The sequence below is a fragment of the Prionailurus viverrinus genome, chromosome B4 (genome assembly GCF_022837055.1).
Source record: "Prionailurus viverrinus isolate Anna chromosome B4, UM_Priviv_1.0, whole genome shotgun sequence".
NCBI lineage: Eukaryota > Metazoa > Chordata > Mammalia > Carnivora > Felidae > Prionailurus > Prionailurus viverrinus.
The window spans coordinates 129550825-129567560 of record NC_062567.1 but is presented as its reverse complement, the minus strand read 5'-3'; the positions used below and the strand labels follow the sequence as shown (position 1 = coordinate 129567560).

Sequence of the window (16736 nt, the reverse complement as noted above, 5' to 3'; positions counted from 1 at the left end):
AAGCGTCCGACTTCAGCCAGGTCACGATCTCGCGGTCCGTGAGTTCGAGCCCCGCGTCAGGCTCTGGGGCTGATGGCTCAGAGCCTGGAGCCTGTTTCCGATTCTGTGTCTCCCTCTCTCTCTCTGCCCCTCCCCCGTTCATGCTCTGTCTCTCTCTGTCCCAAAAATAAACGTTGAAAAAAAAATTTAAAAAAAAAATAAATAAATAAATAAATAAATAAACGTTAAAAAAAAAATTAAAAAAAAAAAAGGTAAAATTTTAAAGACCATACAATCACATACAAATATGAAATGTCAAAGATTTTATTTAACTCATTAATTAATGCAGGAACCAATACAATTTTATAACCAGATCAAAGAAAAAATCAAATGAGCACACATATGGAGCCAAATGAGGAATGCTAACATGAATTATAAATTGATCAAAAGCAGGTCAGTATCCACAGGACAATAATCCATTGTATTCCTCCTCATACAATTTACATTTCTATGGACAAGAATAATTTGTATTACTCTTGGTTACCTACAATTTACAGAGTTGTAAATAGCTCAAAGACAATGGAAGGCAGAGTCCTCACAGAACTGGGGAACTGGGAAGGGTGTCCTGGGCAACCTATTTTTCTTTTCTTTTCTTTTTTCTTTTTTTTAATGTTTATTTTTGAGAGAGAAAGAGAAAGTGAGAGAGAGACAGAGTGTGAGTGGAGGAGGGGCAGAGAGAGAGGGAGACACAGAATCCAAAGCAGGCTCCAGGCTGTGAGCTCTGAGCTGTCTTCACAGAGCCTGACGTGGGGCTCAAATCCATGGACCGCAAGATCATGACCTGAGCCCAAGGCAGACAGACGCTCAGTTGACTGAGCCACCCAAGCACCCCAACCTATTTTTCCACTGAAGGCCCTCAGTAATCTTTCAGTTCGCTTCAAAGCCTTTCACAATTTTCCCCTGCGTTAGTTTAGTCAGTAGAAATGTGCACATCCCTTTCAAATCGGGGCCCCTAAAGGTCTGCTACCCAATGCCTGAGAGTATACTAAAAGAACTCCCTAGTTATTCCTTCTGCCTATTTCCAAGTTTGGGGTAATTTTTCTTGATATTCAGAACCTTGCAAATGGAAGTTGTTCAGTAAGTGTGAGAGTTGATAATACTTGTGGGTAAATTTCTGTAGTCCACATTTAGCTCTAGCAACTCTGAAATGTCTCTGGAGACTCAGACTGATAGGAGTGTGATGCTTGTGACATGAATATGGTATTTATAGAAATGGAGCTTTTTATAAACTTCTGTTCCCTTGTATTCTGTTAGCCCCGAGATGCCTGAAAATGAAGCCACCTTCGCAATAACTGCTGGAGGAATTGGGGATGCCAAGGAGTAGGTGGCGAATTGATGCAAATTGCTTCTTAGTGCTTATTAGGAGCTAAAGAAATGGCAAAGCAGTCTCAAATTTCAGGTCTCGAAGTAAGAGTTTGTTTTTTTCATGTGTTATTGTTAAAGGAAAGTCAGCAAAAGAAATTGAAATCTTACATTTATGCTAAAAGTCTCTGATGTGTAATAACTATACATTGAATGTCAATTCAGGAATATATATAAACTATTGAAATATATATAAACCTATTGAAAACTAACAGGGATAACTGATCCCCTCACTTTAGTGTCCAAATGAGACACTAAACAGATGGAAAACCTGAGTTCGAAAATGTCCCATTCCCTCTTGAACACTTAACAGGGATAGATACACTTCCAAAGGAGGGAACCATTTAAGGAAGGAATGTTTACAGGACACACAAAAAAGTTTTTGTTGTATTTACAGCATTAAATTGTATATTCACCTTTAGCAACAGAAAGGAAATATTAAACTAAATTTTAAACCATTTGACTTTTTGACAAGTTGAAATTACTTTTAAAAAACGTGTTTTTTAATTTTTTATTTTTTACAAACATTTTTTATTGGGAAGATAAAGAGGAAGGTAGCTAGGATCTTTATAGTTCGGGGTAATCAATAGTGCATGAGTTTTATATTTTAAGTTTGGGGTAGAGAATTCAAAATATTAAAAAGATATATTAAAGTTAATTTCATGTAAAATTTCTGAGTACTAATTTTAGAAATGTACAAAAAAATATTATTTTTCTGTGACACAAAAATAAAATGTAGTTTTCAAAATGATATATGATTAAAAGTATTTAAAAATTAAAATACTAGCAATATTTACAATGACAATCTTTATTGACCACAAAAAGATTTCATAGCTTATGTTGCATCACTTCATATCACTTCATATGAAAATACAAGTATTGAAAGTACCATTTGTTACAAAAGGTATTTGATTATCCATTGTCATTCACTCACCAATGCTTGGAGCTACAAGATGTACAAGGAAAGTATGATTCCTGTCCTCAAAGAATGTGAACACTAGTTAAGATACTAGTGTTAAAATACTAATAGTTGTGAAAGAATGAGAGAGAGCAAGTGATTATATAATTAATCAGTAGTGTGGTCTTGGATTATAGGATTGCAAAAATGGGAGAGGAAAGGTTAAGCTGTGGGACAGCATGTGCAAAGGCAGAGAAGCTGGGATTTGGAAACAGAGACCCGCCTGACAGGCAGAAATTGTTCAGAGTGGTGTACTGGGAAATAAGAGCTTTTTTTTTTTTTTTTTTTTTTTTACTTTTTTTAAACCACAGAAGCCGCTTCTCTGAATAAGCAGAGACAAAGTCATCTAGGAGCAGATTTTCTGTATTCAGCAAAGTCAAATGGCTTCTTTTCGTATACAAATATAAATGCATCCTTTTGTCCTGGGGAAGGGAAGATTTTGTTACTTGATAAAAACTGAATAACAACTAAAGATACCTCGGTAGGTAGAGCCCTGGAGGGGAATGGACTAATTTATGTAGAAGCCCAGAGCCTTTTTGGTAGGAAAGAAAATAAAAGTCCCAAGATTGGAAATTCAGAAAAATTTTCTGGGTTAAACTGAGTAATCCCCTCACCAGTGAGAATTTACCAAGAGGTGGGTAGTGGGTTTGGAAACCAGGGCTTAATACAAGAAAGAGCCTATATAGTTCTGTGGAGAGGCTAGTTTTAATATGGCATGTAGCTAAAGCTCTCTGGGTCCAGCTACTCTTTTGTGTCCTGCTCTGGAGAACAGTAGCTGAGAACTGAGGACAGTGAATTAAGAAGCTGTGACCTTGGGGCCCAACTTTGGGACAGCACAGCAGATTGTGTGGCACCCATGGAATTCTGCTAGGCCAGGGTTCAGTTTGTCAGGGCTTTCAGTCCTCCCTCTCCACCTGACTATAGAAACAGCTCTCGCCCCTTATTCTAAGGGGGACAGAAGAGCTCAAAAAAGAGATTTTATTGGTCAGAATTCGTTTGGTTGCAAGCCACAGAAACTCAGGGCGGCAAATGGAAGACACGAATACATTGGCTCATGAAACTGAAAAGTCCAGAAGTAGTGCTGACATTGGCCACAGATGGAGCCAAGATCTCAAAAAGCATCATCAGGACTTACTCTTCTTGCCTCCTTTTCCTGTTCTGATGATTTCCATGCTGCTATTGTTTTCAGACAGGCTTTCCCCACACAGTAGCCAAGAAGCTGCTTGCAGCTCTAGGCTTACATCCCACGAAATTAAAAAAACCCACTAGAAAAAGCATGCCTTCTTCCCTCCATTATTCATTCTGTAGAAAAACAAAAAACAAAACCAAAAAACAAAGACTACCAAATGAGGACAGAGGCTATGTATTCGCAGTTTGCTATGGCAAGAGAGTTAGTGACCTCCATTTGCTTTTGGTAGAGACTCAAAGGCAGGCAGAGGAACAGGAAAGCTTTATAGTAGAAAAAAGGAAAGGCTTTAGGTGTGCTCTGGTTGGAAGTTGTGGCCATGGGAAGTTGGGGGATTAATCTGATGGTGATGTGGAAAATGGATAAAGGAAATACCATTGGCATCAGGGAGACAATTAGGAAACAGTTATAATAACAAAATTGTGAGATAAAGAATGGGACTGGAGGGGTAGCAGTGAAATAGACATTTCAAAAGTAATTAATGGGGCACCTGTGTGGCTCAGTCGGTTGAATGTCAGAATCTTTGATTTCGGCTCAGGTCTCATGATTCCAGGATGGTGAGATCAAGCCCCATGTCGGGCTCCTCACTGAGCATGGAGCCTGCTTAAGATTCTCTCCCTCTCTCCCTCTCCCTCTCCCTCCCTCTCTCTCTCTCTCTCTCTCTCTCTCTCTCTCCACCCCCCCCCGCCTGCCTCTCCCCTGCTCACATTCTCTCTCTCTCTCAAATAAATAAATTAAAAAAATATATTTTAGAAAAAAAACAAAAGGTAGTTAAGAATTGGTGTGAGATTCAGTAAAAAACACGAGTCACAGGTGACAAAGTTCTCTGACCTATGAGAGGAGATTATGTTTGTATCATGAACAGGAATGAGGAAGTGTCAAATAGAGATTAGGGCTTTTACCTCGGAAGGTTAGTGTATTTGTTTGCTAGGACTGCCAAAACAAAGTACTACAACCTAGATAGCTTAAACAACAGAATTTTATTGTCTCATGGTTCTGGAGGCTAGAAGTCCAAGGTCAAGGTTGGTTCCTTCTGAGGTCCATGAGGGAGAATCTGTTCCATGCCTCTTCCCTAGCTTCTGGTGGTTTCCTGGTGATCTTCAGCATTCCTTGGCTTGTAGAAGAATCACCCCATCTCTGCCTTCATCTTCACATGACATTCTTACTGTGTGTGTGTCTTTGTGTTCAAATTGGCCCTTTTTAAGGATATCAGTCATGTTAGATTAGATGCCCACCCTACTCTAGTATGACCTCAATTTAACTAATTACATCCATAATGACCTTATCCCCAAATAAGATCACATTCTGAGGTTAGGACTTCAATATATGAATTTTAGGGGGGGGACACAAACCCATAATAGCAGTGAGTAAGAATCAGGTGCAGTCAAGGGTCAACCACTGATGGCTTGTAACTTCCTCAGGAGCTTCCTGGGGGTCATCTGAAATCGGTTCCCAAGGTGGAAGGCAGGGGGAGACTGAAGAAAGAGGCAGGGCTTTCTGTTGGTGGGTGGTCATGTTAGTAAGCAAAAGGAGCTTAAATATGAGGCTTGTCTTGGGCAGCAGTAAGACAAATGGATCCCTGCCCCTGCCGGCCAAATCTTAAAAGTATATGTAGAGGCCTTAACTGGGTTCAATTACGTATTATACCATGCAGGTGTTCTCAACTTCACATCACCATCTCAAGGCTATGTCCTTGGCAAAATGGGAAATACAAGTGAAATCCATACTCCAAGGACAGAGGAAGGGCAAGGAGCCTCTGATCACCTGAGTCCAGCTCACAGGTCAATAGGCATTCAGGTCTTCTCCATGACCTCCCTGCAAACCCTCCATGACCATCCCCCCAGGATGCACAAGACACAACCTCTACTCAATACTGGCTACAGTCAGAAACATGTAAGTCAAGATCTGGGGAAACCTAGTATCTATTTAGAAAATGAAGAGGTTGAGGGGCCCCTAGGTGCCTCAGTCGGTAAAGCATCTGGCCGACTCTTGATTTTGGCTCAGGTCATGACCTCACAGTCATGAGATTGAGCCCTGCCTTGTGTTCCTCGTTGGGTGTGGAGCCTGCTTAAGATTCTCTTTCTCCTTCTCCCTCCATCCCTCCTCTGTGCACTCTCTCTCTCTCTCAAAACATAAAAATAAAAAATAAAATAAAATAAAAATGGCCTTAGAAAATGAAGGCGTTGAAACAGAGTATCTCTGCCACCCCTTTCTTACTTTCCTGTTCAATTGTTCCTTAAAGAGCAAAGAAAAACCAAGTTCAGAAAGCCAGAAGATCAGAATAAGGTGGCCAAGTCAAAAATAGGGAATCCAGTAGACAAGACACCCGAGAAGAGATATCTTTCATGGAGAAAAGAGGGGTTGGGACCTTGGAAACCAAGCTGCGGCCAGTCAAGTGTTCTTCACCTGACACTGACTTGGATATAGTGAATATGTATACTTTTTTGGTTGTGCAGTTTCCATTTCTCCATCATAATAGCACCCTGGTTTTCTTTTCTTTTCTTTTTTTTAAGTTCTTCTTTATTTTTGAGAGAGAGAGCACACAGGGAGGAGCAGAGAGAAAGGGAGACAGCACAGAGCCCAACGTGGGGCTCAAACTCATGAACCACGAGATCATGACATGAGCCTAAACCAAGAGTTGGATGCTTAATGACTAAGCCACCCAGGTACCCCACTCTGGTTTTCTTTTAAAGAGTTACCTCTCAAAAAAAAAAAAAAGAGTTACCTCTCCCCTAAAAAGATTTTTTTTTAACAAAAGGGGAGGGCAACTGGGTGACTCAGTCGGTTAAGCATCCAAGTCTTGGTTTCGGCTCAGGTCATGATCTCACCATGATCTCATGGTTCATGAGTTTGAGCCCTGTGTCAGGCTCTGCACTCATAGTGCAGAGCCTGCTTGGGATTCTCTGTCTCCCTGTCTCTGCCCCTCCCCCACTCACAGTCTCTCTGTCCCTCTGTCTCTCTCTCTCTCTCAAAATAAATAAACTTAAAAAAAATTGTTAAAAAGAGTTACCTCTCCCCAATTCATATGGTCTATCCTGAGACATTGGACACTGAGTGACAGTTGCAAGGATTAAAACATGGGTTAGAAGCTATTCATTCGTGCAGTGACAGCAGGGCGGCAGAGCCAGCAGCAGTGGCAGTGACCTGGCAGTCTGTTCCTGCTGCTAGACTGCAGGTTTCTGAAACCTAAACTGCAGTGTCGCTCAGACTCCCGTCCATTCCCAGGGTGGTTTTCCAGCCTCCTGCCAATTCAGTGACTCCTAATGTCCTTCTGACAAATTTTCCTTTGTTTCAGTTAGCCAGAGTTGGACTATACTACTTGCAACCTAGAATTCCAACCAAGGCACAAAGAAAGTGACTCCCAAATGCTGCTTCTGGGGAATGGAGAAAAAAGAAGCCAGGAGAGGCTTGCTTAACACTCAGATGAGAGATTCCTCCTCTATACCGGTCTTTAATGGTTTAATTTTTTTAACATTTCTTTCTTTTTTTTTTTAACTTTTTTTTAACGTTTTATTTATTTTTGAGACAGAGAGAGACAGAGCATGAATGGGGGGAGGGGCAGAGAGAGAGGGAGACACAGAATCAGAAGCAGGCTCCAGGCTCTGAGCCATCAGCCCAGAGCCCGACACGGGGCTCGAACTCACGGACCGCGAGATGGTGACCTGAACTGAAGTCGGGCACTTAACCGACTGAGCCACCCAGGCGCCCCAACATTTATTTCTTATTGAGAGACAGAGAGAGAGAGAACATGAGCATGGGAGGGGCAGAGAGAGGAGGAGACACAGAATCCGAAGCAGGCTCCAGACTCCGAGCTGTCAGCACAGACCCTGACACGGGGCTCGAACTCACAAACCACGAGATCATGACCTGAGCCGAAGTCAGACGCTTAACCCACTGAGCCACCCAGGCGCCCCAACCAGTCATCAATAGTTTAAAAGGAAAGTTGAGATTTTACGTGGCTGAATATAAAAGAAAAACTGAAAGATAGCAGTGTCTTAAAATCAAGGTTTGTATTTCTCTCATCGGCAAGTAGCCTGAAGCCAGGCAGTCCAGAGATGCTATGGTGCCTCTACTTTCTCCTCAGGACCCCTGCTTTGTCATTAGGCTCTGTCTTTCTGCTTGACCACCCTAGCTCTTGGCTTCCGTCCTCAAGGTCACCTTATGGCCTAAGATAGTGCTTGGAACTCTAGTCAGAGAAACCAAGCTGGGGGAAGAAGCATGAAAGGCAGAAGGGAAAAAAAAAAAAAAAAAAGGTTCCTTCCAGCTGAGTCAGCCCCTGTGAAGCAGCCCTCCCACACAACACTTCTGCTTGTGTGTCATTGACTTGAACTCAGTCACACGGCCTACAAAGAAGTAGGGAACTAGTCTTTTGTTCTAGACGGCAATATGCCCAGCTAGAATTTAGAGTTCTGTAATTAAGGGGGAAGGGGAGAACGGCTGTTGGGTAAGCACACTAGCAGTCTGTACCACAAAATCTTTCACTTTCTCAGCAAAGACACACTGATCAGTAGTCTGTCTACTTGTTTTCTACTTGTACAGGTAGAGCTGGTTGAAGAGTGTATCAGTTAGAATGCCTTCAGCTGCGGGGGCACTTGGCTGGCTCAGTGGAGCATGTGACTCTTGAGCTCAAGGTCATGCGCTGAAGCCCCACATTGTGTGTAGAGATTACTTTAAAAAAAAAAACAAACAAAAGAATGCCTTCAGCTGCAAATAACAGAAAACCCAGCTCAAAGGAACTTAAGCAATGACGAAATATGCCATTTCATATAATAAAAATTTCAGAAGTTGACCTTACTAATCAACTAGTAAGTTCATTAATGTAACTAATATTAAGTTAATAGCAACTATATCATGTCATCAAGGGCTCACACTCTTCCTGTTTCTTCACTTTCCCATCCTCAGTGCTGGTTTGTTCTCCAAAAGTTCCTCTCATAGTCAAAAGATGGCAACAGCTGTTGTACCTTCACATCCTAGCATGACAACACCTAGATAAAGTGGCAAGAAAGCAGCCCACCTGCACAGCTGCATTCAGCTCGTGGGTTGCCTGGAGGGTCTAAGATGGCCTCACCCGTATGTCTGGGGTCTTGGCAGGGATGGAGGGGTGAAAGGGTAGGACTTCTCTCTGTCATCATTCAGTAGTCTAGCCAGAGCTTCCACCTGGGAGCTGGGTTTCAAGAGAGCAAGTGCTTATCAAACCTCTGCTCGTCTCATGCGTGCTAATGTCCCATTGGCCAGAGCAAGCCAGGCACCAAGCCCAGAGTCCTAGTGGGAGGGGACTGCCCAGGGGCTTGAATGCCAGGAGCTGGAGTTCCTTGGAAGTCATCAGGATAACAGTCTTCTACAGGGTATTCTGTTGGGCCTTTGCAGGTAGGGAGACTTCATCTTCAAGAGCTTACAATAGGGTCAGAAACATGAGACACAAGCTCTTAGAAAGTTAAACAGCAACACGGGATTTAAATATTTAAATAACATTTTAAGACGATGTAAGTCTGATGGTAGGCTCAGAGAAAGGGTTTTGACCTGGGAAGGCTAGCTGGAATTTTCCCAAGAGGTCTTATATAGTGGTGAATGTTTCATGCTTCAGGGGCAGGCCTTCAAAGTCTTCCTCTTCAATGTGTTTAGTGCCCCAGTATTGATTAATTTCTAAAGAAATGGCTCAGTCTGACTAAGCAACATAAGCTGCCAAGGAGAGTATACCAGAATGCCTGTGATACGGAAGAATGGGCTTTAATGGCAAGCAGACCGGATGTAAAGATTGACCTGAACTACGCATTGCCTCCGGTGAGCAAGTTCAAGTGAAGTTAAGGTTGCTTGATGAACATGGAATCAAAATAAGGTTTCTTGGGTATAAATCTTAAATTCTTAATGGGCTCTGATGGCCCACTGCATTTATCCTCATTCATTCATTCACATGTATATTTTAAATATGTTATGGAGTACTTAAGACAAAAAAGTATAAGAAATAATGCAATGAATTATTTGTGAAATGAAATATTACCAATATAACTGGAAGACCCCTGAATATCCTCTAGGATCGAATCTCTTTCCTCCCCCACAGAATTATTCACTTTTATGAATTTGTTTTCAAATACTCCCATATATTTCTTTATTCTTACATTACATATATGTGCATCCCTAAGTTACGAAGCATACTGTCTTGTATTCCACCAATACTGAAACACCAGTTAGTTGCCAAGTACAACAGATACAGTAATGATTAATCAAGACAGTCTCTGAGGCATGAACTTGCAGGGAAAATCACCCAAATCACCCAAATCACCACAAAGCAAACAGCAAACAGCTACAAAGCAAAAGGCCAGGTAGCTATGAGAGTATGCACTGAGGGAACTGCCTTGTCTGGGGTTGACCTGACCAGGTTTGGGGCAGATACGAAGACCTGCCAGGCAGCCTGGACATTCACATTGTCTGGACAAGGCACCCTCTGCCTTGGGTAGCTCTTGGATGGCTACTTTGCCAACCTTCCCTCCACCCACTTCCTCAAATACTTTCACTCCTTGTTGGCAGAGAGCAAAAAAACCTGTCCTGAACACTACAGTCCCAATTCAATTCACAAGTACTGCCCAGGGAGTCAACTCCCTCATTTCCCAATCTAAGAACTGGTCTTTGCAGCAATTCCAATAGGTAGAGGAGGTAAAGCCATGTGAATCTACTCGCCCTGACTTCTCTACTCTGAGCAGGAGTCCGTTAGGGGAAACAACAGGGCTGCAGTACCCCCATAAATTCTCAAACATATATGCCTAGGATTATATATGTATTTAAAAGCAAAAGTCTTCCCTTTTGATTCGATCTGAACCACCCCCAGATCAGGTAGGTATATGTGTGAAGGGGTGTGTGTGTGTGTGTGTGTGTGTGTGTGTGTGTGTTTAGGCTTGATGTCCTTGTTTGACACAGTCCTTCCCTAAGAGATAACCCTGATGCTAGTTGGTTTTCCTCCAAGTGTGTGCAAACTGCATTTTGTCCCTGTGATCAAAATTATTTAAACACCAGAGATTTCCTTCTCATTATATAATGCCTTAGAGACACCAGTTGGTGTTTAACTGACCCATCGATGTTTTCACTCTTTGTCCTTATGTTCTGATTTTTGGTGCCAGCCTGTTTTTCTTCACATTATTGTCTATGTAATTCCAAAGTACGATTGTATTTCTAAAGCGCAATTCTAAATGTACAATTAAAGTACATAATTATATACTTTCTGGTCAATTCTTTTCATTCTGTTCTTCAGCAGGACATTGCCAAGTTTCCTCTCAGATTCTCTCCTCAGCTCTGGACCTGATCAACATCCCTACATCTGTCTGGAGGACACAGAGGAATCTATTTAAACACATGAACTCATTCCTCTAACTCTTGCTTGGCTGCTTTAACATATACCTACTCCCTCCCCTCCAGGGTATGAAGGCTGACTTTTCCTCTCTATGATTGTCAGAAGTAAACCAAGATTGCCAATCACTGGTTCTTCAGGTTTGTCTTCCCCAGGAAAGATAAGGCCCTGCTGCGGGTTCCGGGTTCCGAGACTGTCAGGGCCTCCCAGGCACCAGTGGTGCTAGTCACACAGCTCTGGCAGGTCTGATCTTGAACCCTTGAGCCACACCCAGGAGAGCTCGGAGATTGGGGCCCAGCTGTGACATGGCAGATGGTTCTTGGCCAGAGTGACCCAGAAATTTGCTTGGGTCAGTTTTATGCTTCTCCAGAGCCAAGAAGGTACCATGGAAATCACCTTGGTCACTCAGTCTGTGGTCAGTCCAAGCCTGTGACAGTTGTTTTCTATTGCTAACATGCACAGAAGAGCCAGTAACGTCAGCCATACCGGGACCCCCAACTGCTGAAAACCCCGGGATTGGCCGCAACCTTTGCAACAGGGGACATGGGGGCGGCGAGGGGGCGGGGGAGACAGGGGCTATAGGAGTGAGGAGCAAAAGAGAATTCAGGGAAGCGGAATCTAAAGAAAATTAGCTCCCTGTGCTTTACAATCTACTGGAACATCTCGGAACTTTCTCTGGACCGAGAACCAATTAGTTACCTCCTTTGTGGCTTCGAAAACACCGACCGTCTCTGCTCTCAACCAGTATCCATCTTGAAGAGGAACTCAGCTCCCCATGGCATTTTAATGGCACCTCCGTTAAACAAACACCCTCTGCTGAGCACTAGAGAACATTACCGATTTTACTGAAGGTGAAGCCATTGCCTTACTGCCTCCTCTCCCACTTCCCCATGCAAAACTTTTTTACCTTCTCTGGCTTCTCAGATTTTGCGCTCCCATACACATCATTTCACCCTGTCTTTAAATTCATTTATATTCGCAAAACAAAGAGCCTTCCGCTACTAGGATCCCTTGACTTAGAAGGAGGCTGCTGGGGAACTGTAACAACTTTTTCTGTCACCAAAAAAAAAAAAAAAAAAAAAAAGTTTCTTGTCCCACCCTAATTAGAAAGGTACATTTGCCGAGGGAAAGGGCAGGGTGGGTGTATCATCCTGTGTATTCCAAAAGATAAGTGCCAAGCGTTTGTGTATGCGAGTGTAGTATTTGTCACACCTTGTTAATTATAATACCCCCTTTCTCATTTAGACTCTTTAAGACGAAGTAACACTGTTAATCTCTAGGCTTGTGAGTCATTCTCTTTAATTCTTGTCTATGTCACCCCTAGTGCGCTGACTGTATAGTCTCAACTCTCTTCTTCCTCAGCCTGCTTGCATGCTGTGTTGAGGGGAGGAACCGAACAGCTGCCCCCGTTGTCTATCAAGAGAACAGAAAAAATGTTTCCAGGTGGTGATTAATGCCTCCAAATGCCAGAGCACAGGAGATCGCTTCTCCAAGTTTCCAAGCAGGGAGGGGACAGAAGTAGACCTTGAGTTTTTCTACTCGCATGTATAGACAAGGATTAACAAAAATCACAAACGTTAGCATAAATATTTTATTTTATTTATTTAAGCATAAATATTTTAAATGTGGGTGAAGGCTAGAGAATAGAGATTTGCTGGAACAGGGAGGTGGTGAGAGGTTGGAGCCAGAATTTGGAAGGCCTTCAATGTCAGACTATGGAACGAAAACGGGGTCTTCAGGCCATGGCGAGCCGTGGAAAGTTTTTAAGCAAGAGACTTATACAGAATAGCGAAGTTGAAAAGCAGTGACAGTGGGATTCCATTCTCCTATGTCTCTCTAATACAAAAGCCACAAACACACACATTCAACTCGAGTCCATAATTAACACCTCTCGGCCTAAATTTCTACCTAGCAACAATTAGCTGGACAGTGAAGCACCCGTTCTAGATGGAGCATGGCCACCTGGTCTGGGTTCACCTTTTTGGAATAGCAGTCTTCAAATAGGACCCTAAGAAAATTCTGAAAACAGAATATATGCTGACACCTAAACTTCTTCATTGTAGGTTTAAATTGTTTTAAAGGATGAAATTTATGATATGGTGAAGTATTGACATTTTATTTTATTTTTTAATTTTTAAAAATTTTATTTTATCCCTTCCCCAGAGCATTGACATTAAAAAAATATTTTTTTTAAAGTTTATCTATTTTTGAGAGAGAGAGAGAGAGCGCACATGAGTGAGGGAGGCACGGAGAGAATCCCAAGCATGCTCCTTGCTGTCAGCATAGAGCCCCACGTGGGGCTTGAATTCATGAACCCTGAGTCACGATCTGAGTCAAAATCAAGAGTTGGATGCTTAACCAACTGAGCCACAAGGCACCCCAAATGTTGACATTTTAAAATGAAACTGTCACATCACTCTTTTAAATGTATCCCGCTGTAATTTAAATACCATAGCAGTTTGATACCCAGCATCTCCCTTTAAAAATACATGAATAGGAGGGGCTGGCTAAATTGGTAGAGCATTTAGACTCTTGACCTCGGGGTTGTTGGTTCAAGCCCCACGCTGAGTGTAGAGATTAAAAATTTTTTAAATCTTAAAAAAAATAAAAATATATGACTAAGTTCTTAAGAGTTGGACATTTTATATGGTTTTCTTTCTTCTTTGAACTCTTATTTCCTTTCCAGAATTCTATCCCATGTTTTTATATCCAATGCCTTATTCATCATTTAATTTTATTTCTCTGTCACCCAGAATTGTGGCACAAATATTAATTTTTTTTCTCATTCCCTATGATTCTAAGGCTATACGTATTAAAATTTCTTCTGGATTAAGTTATCATTATAATTATTAGAACACAATTAAACAAAGCATCATAAATACATTAAACCTCGTAATAACTATTAAACATACTACATTTTTTATTGGGAATGTATCTTTTTTTTTTAACTTTTTAAAAAATTTACTTATTTATTTAAGTAATCTCTATACCCAACATGGGGCTTGAACTCACAACCCTGAGATCAAGAGTTGCATGCTCTTCCTACTGAGCCAGCCGAGTGTCCTGGGAATGTATCTTTTAAAAACAAGATGGAGGCAGATTAAGAAAAAAAGATCCTGTATCCATGGAATAGTATTACTTTTGGCTATTTTTTTTATTTTTTATAGCTATAAGTGCTGAGATTCTTTGATCACATAATTTAGTAGGTAGGAATGGAAAGAATTTTGTTATAGTAATGTCACTCAGTTCTTTAATCTTTCAAGTTGTATGCCAAAAAGCTAGTAATCTATCTTAAATTATTTTTAACAATCTATTGGCTGAAAATTCTACGTGGTCCTCTTTCCATTTGTTGAAAGCAAAGAACTGGAATTCTCTTTGCAAAAGGATGTGTTACCAAGTCATTAGAATCATTTACTTTTCTCACTTCAATATCATCATTTCTTTTTTTTTTTTTTTTTTAAAGATTTTTTTTTTCAAAGTTTATTTTTGGGACAGAGAGAGACAGAGCATGAACGGGGGAGGGGCAGAGAGAGAGGGAGACACAGAATCGGAAACAGGCTCCAGGCTCTGGGCCATCAGCCCAGAGCCCGACGCGGGGCTCGAACTCACGGACCGCGAGATCGTGACCTGGCTAAAGTCGGACGCTTAACCGACTGCGCCACCCAGGTGCCCCAATATCATCATTTCTAATTGTCCCTGTACTCAGCACCTCTGAGGTTTTACATGCATAGCAAAGTCCATAGTGAGATTAAAAAAAAATTTTTTTTAATGTTTATTTATTTTTAATCTTTATTTGAGAGAGAGAGAGGACAGAGTGTGAGCAGGGAAGGAGCAGAAAGAGAGGAAGATACAGAATCCGAAACAGGCTCCAGGCCCTGAGCTATCAGCACAGAGCCCAATGCGGGGGCTCAGAATTCGCGAACCGTTGAGATCATGACCTGAGCCGAAGTCGGATGTTCAACCGACTGAGCCACCCAGGTGCCCCAAAGTTTATTTTTGAAAGACAGAGAGAGACAGAGCACGAGCAGGGGAGGGACAGAGAGAGAAGGAGACATAGAATTTGAAGCAGGCTCCAGGCTCTGAGCTGTCCGCACAGAATCTGACACGGGGCTTGAACCTACTAACTGCGAAACCATGACTTGAGCGTACGTCAGATGCTTAACTGACTGAGCCACCCAGGCGCCCCCCATAGTGAGATCTTGGATAGAAGAGAAATACTCTTTTTGTTTGTAAAATCTGAGGGTGACATTTTAAATATATTTCTCAGTTTTACCCAATTTTAGAAAAAAGTATATATGAAAGTTCATGCTTTGGAAATCGATTTCCTAAAAACTCTGTTTCAGTGTGTCCCTCACATACCATAGTTTAAAGGCAACTTCTTTAAGTTACCTTTGTTGCCTTAAGTATGTCCGCATTCTCAACTTCTTATATCTAAAGAACAATGAGCCAAGCTAGCAAAAAACTCACGTCAGTCCTACCAAGACAGAAAGCAGGGCAACTGCATTTCACCTCTGGGTGAGTTTAATGACCCAAATTGCAGAGTTGTATCACTGAGAAGAGAGAATGTATGTATAGAACTTAGCATAGGTGGTTGATAGTAAATGTAGCTTAAAAACAAAAACCTATGGCTTTAAATCTAAACAAGAGGAATAACTCTTCGTGGTTGGAAATTGGGTTTTGAATATAAATTTTACTGCTGTAATAACAAGAAAACAGATAAAATTGAAAATGGCATCGGTATTGGCACATGGAGTGCAGAAGGCAAACCAAACTTGCAGGAAAACTTGACAACTGAAAGAGAATGATCATCCTGGGATCCCGCAGGGAGGGAGTGTAGCATAGGGGTCCTAAAACAGTGGTTCCCAATTGGAGTCATTCTCAATGTTCCCGAGGAGACATTTTGTTGTCACAACTTGGAGGAGGGGGGGAGATTCCATGGGCCTGTAGTGGGTGGAGTTGAGGAATGCTGCTAAACAGCTTACACTGCATGAGACACCACCCCCCCCCCCCCCCCCCCCCCGCCCCGCAACAAATTCTCTGGCCCAAACTGTCACTAGTCCTATGTGAAAACCTTCTCCGAGCACCTAGGTTTGAGTCCCAGCTATGCCAATGGCTCTGTGACCCTGGCTGAGTGACTGAATCTTCCCAAGCCTCAGCTTTTTTTTCTGAGAAAGTGATATTTCCCTTGATTCTGAGAAAGTGATCTCTTCTGAGAGATGATAACAGGCAACGCCACTCTGAATGGATTTTTATTGGCTCTAAAATCCTATGAGGTACTGTTACCTCGTTTACAGATGAGAATAAAATAAAATAACAGCTCATAGCACATGCCTAGGATATGGTGAGCATGAGCATTCCATGGTTGTCTGTTCTCAGGGTTTTGGTGTTTTTTTTTTAAGGGTTTATATATTTTTTTTTTTCAACGTTTATTTATTTTGGGGACAGAGAGAGACAGAGCATGAACGGGGGAGGGGCAGAGAGAGAGGGAGACACAGAATCGGAAACAGGCTCCAGGCTCTGAGCCATCAGCCCAGAGCCCGACGCGGGGCTCGAACTCCCGGACCGCGAGATCGTGACCTGGCTGAAGTCGGACGCTTAACCGACTGCGCCACCCAGGCGCCCCAAGGGTTTATATTTTAAGGGAAGTTTTAGAATTACAACAAAATTGAGAGGAAGGAACAGAGAGTTCCTATCTACCTCCTGTCCTGCACATAGAGCCCCCCGCCATTATCAACCCTTTCCATATTCGTTACAATTGATGAACTTACGTTGATGTATCATCATCACCCCAAGTCTGTAGTTTACATTATGGTTCATTCTTTTTTTTTAATTTTTTTTTTTTCAACGTTTAT

The 16736-nt window shown here is 42.0% G+C and overlaps 1 protein-coding gene across 8 annotated transcripts in view; it reads left to right on the top strand.

The window, feature by feature from the left end:
- Nucleotides 1-10713, top strand: part of DMC1 (DNA meiotic recombinase 1) — a 50712-nt gene extending 39999 nt beyond the window's left edge. For 4 of the 8 annotated variants that reach the window (XM_047868294.1, XM_047868293.1, XM_047868285.1 and 1 more), the window contains one exon: nt 1294-2111. In XM_047868294.1, coding sequence (XP_047724250.1) covers nt 1294-1363 — 70 coding nt within the window. In that variant the 3' untranslated portion in view covers nt 1364-2111. Of the gene's footprint in view, nt 1-328; nt 422-1293; nt 2112-6840; nt 7059-9167 lie in introns of those variants that run through there. The other 4 variants (XM_047868289.1, XM_047868291.1, XM_047868288.1 and 1 more) reach the window with 4 other exon arrangements.
- Nucleotides 10714-16736: the final 6023 nt, after the last annotated feature.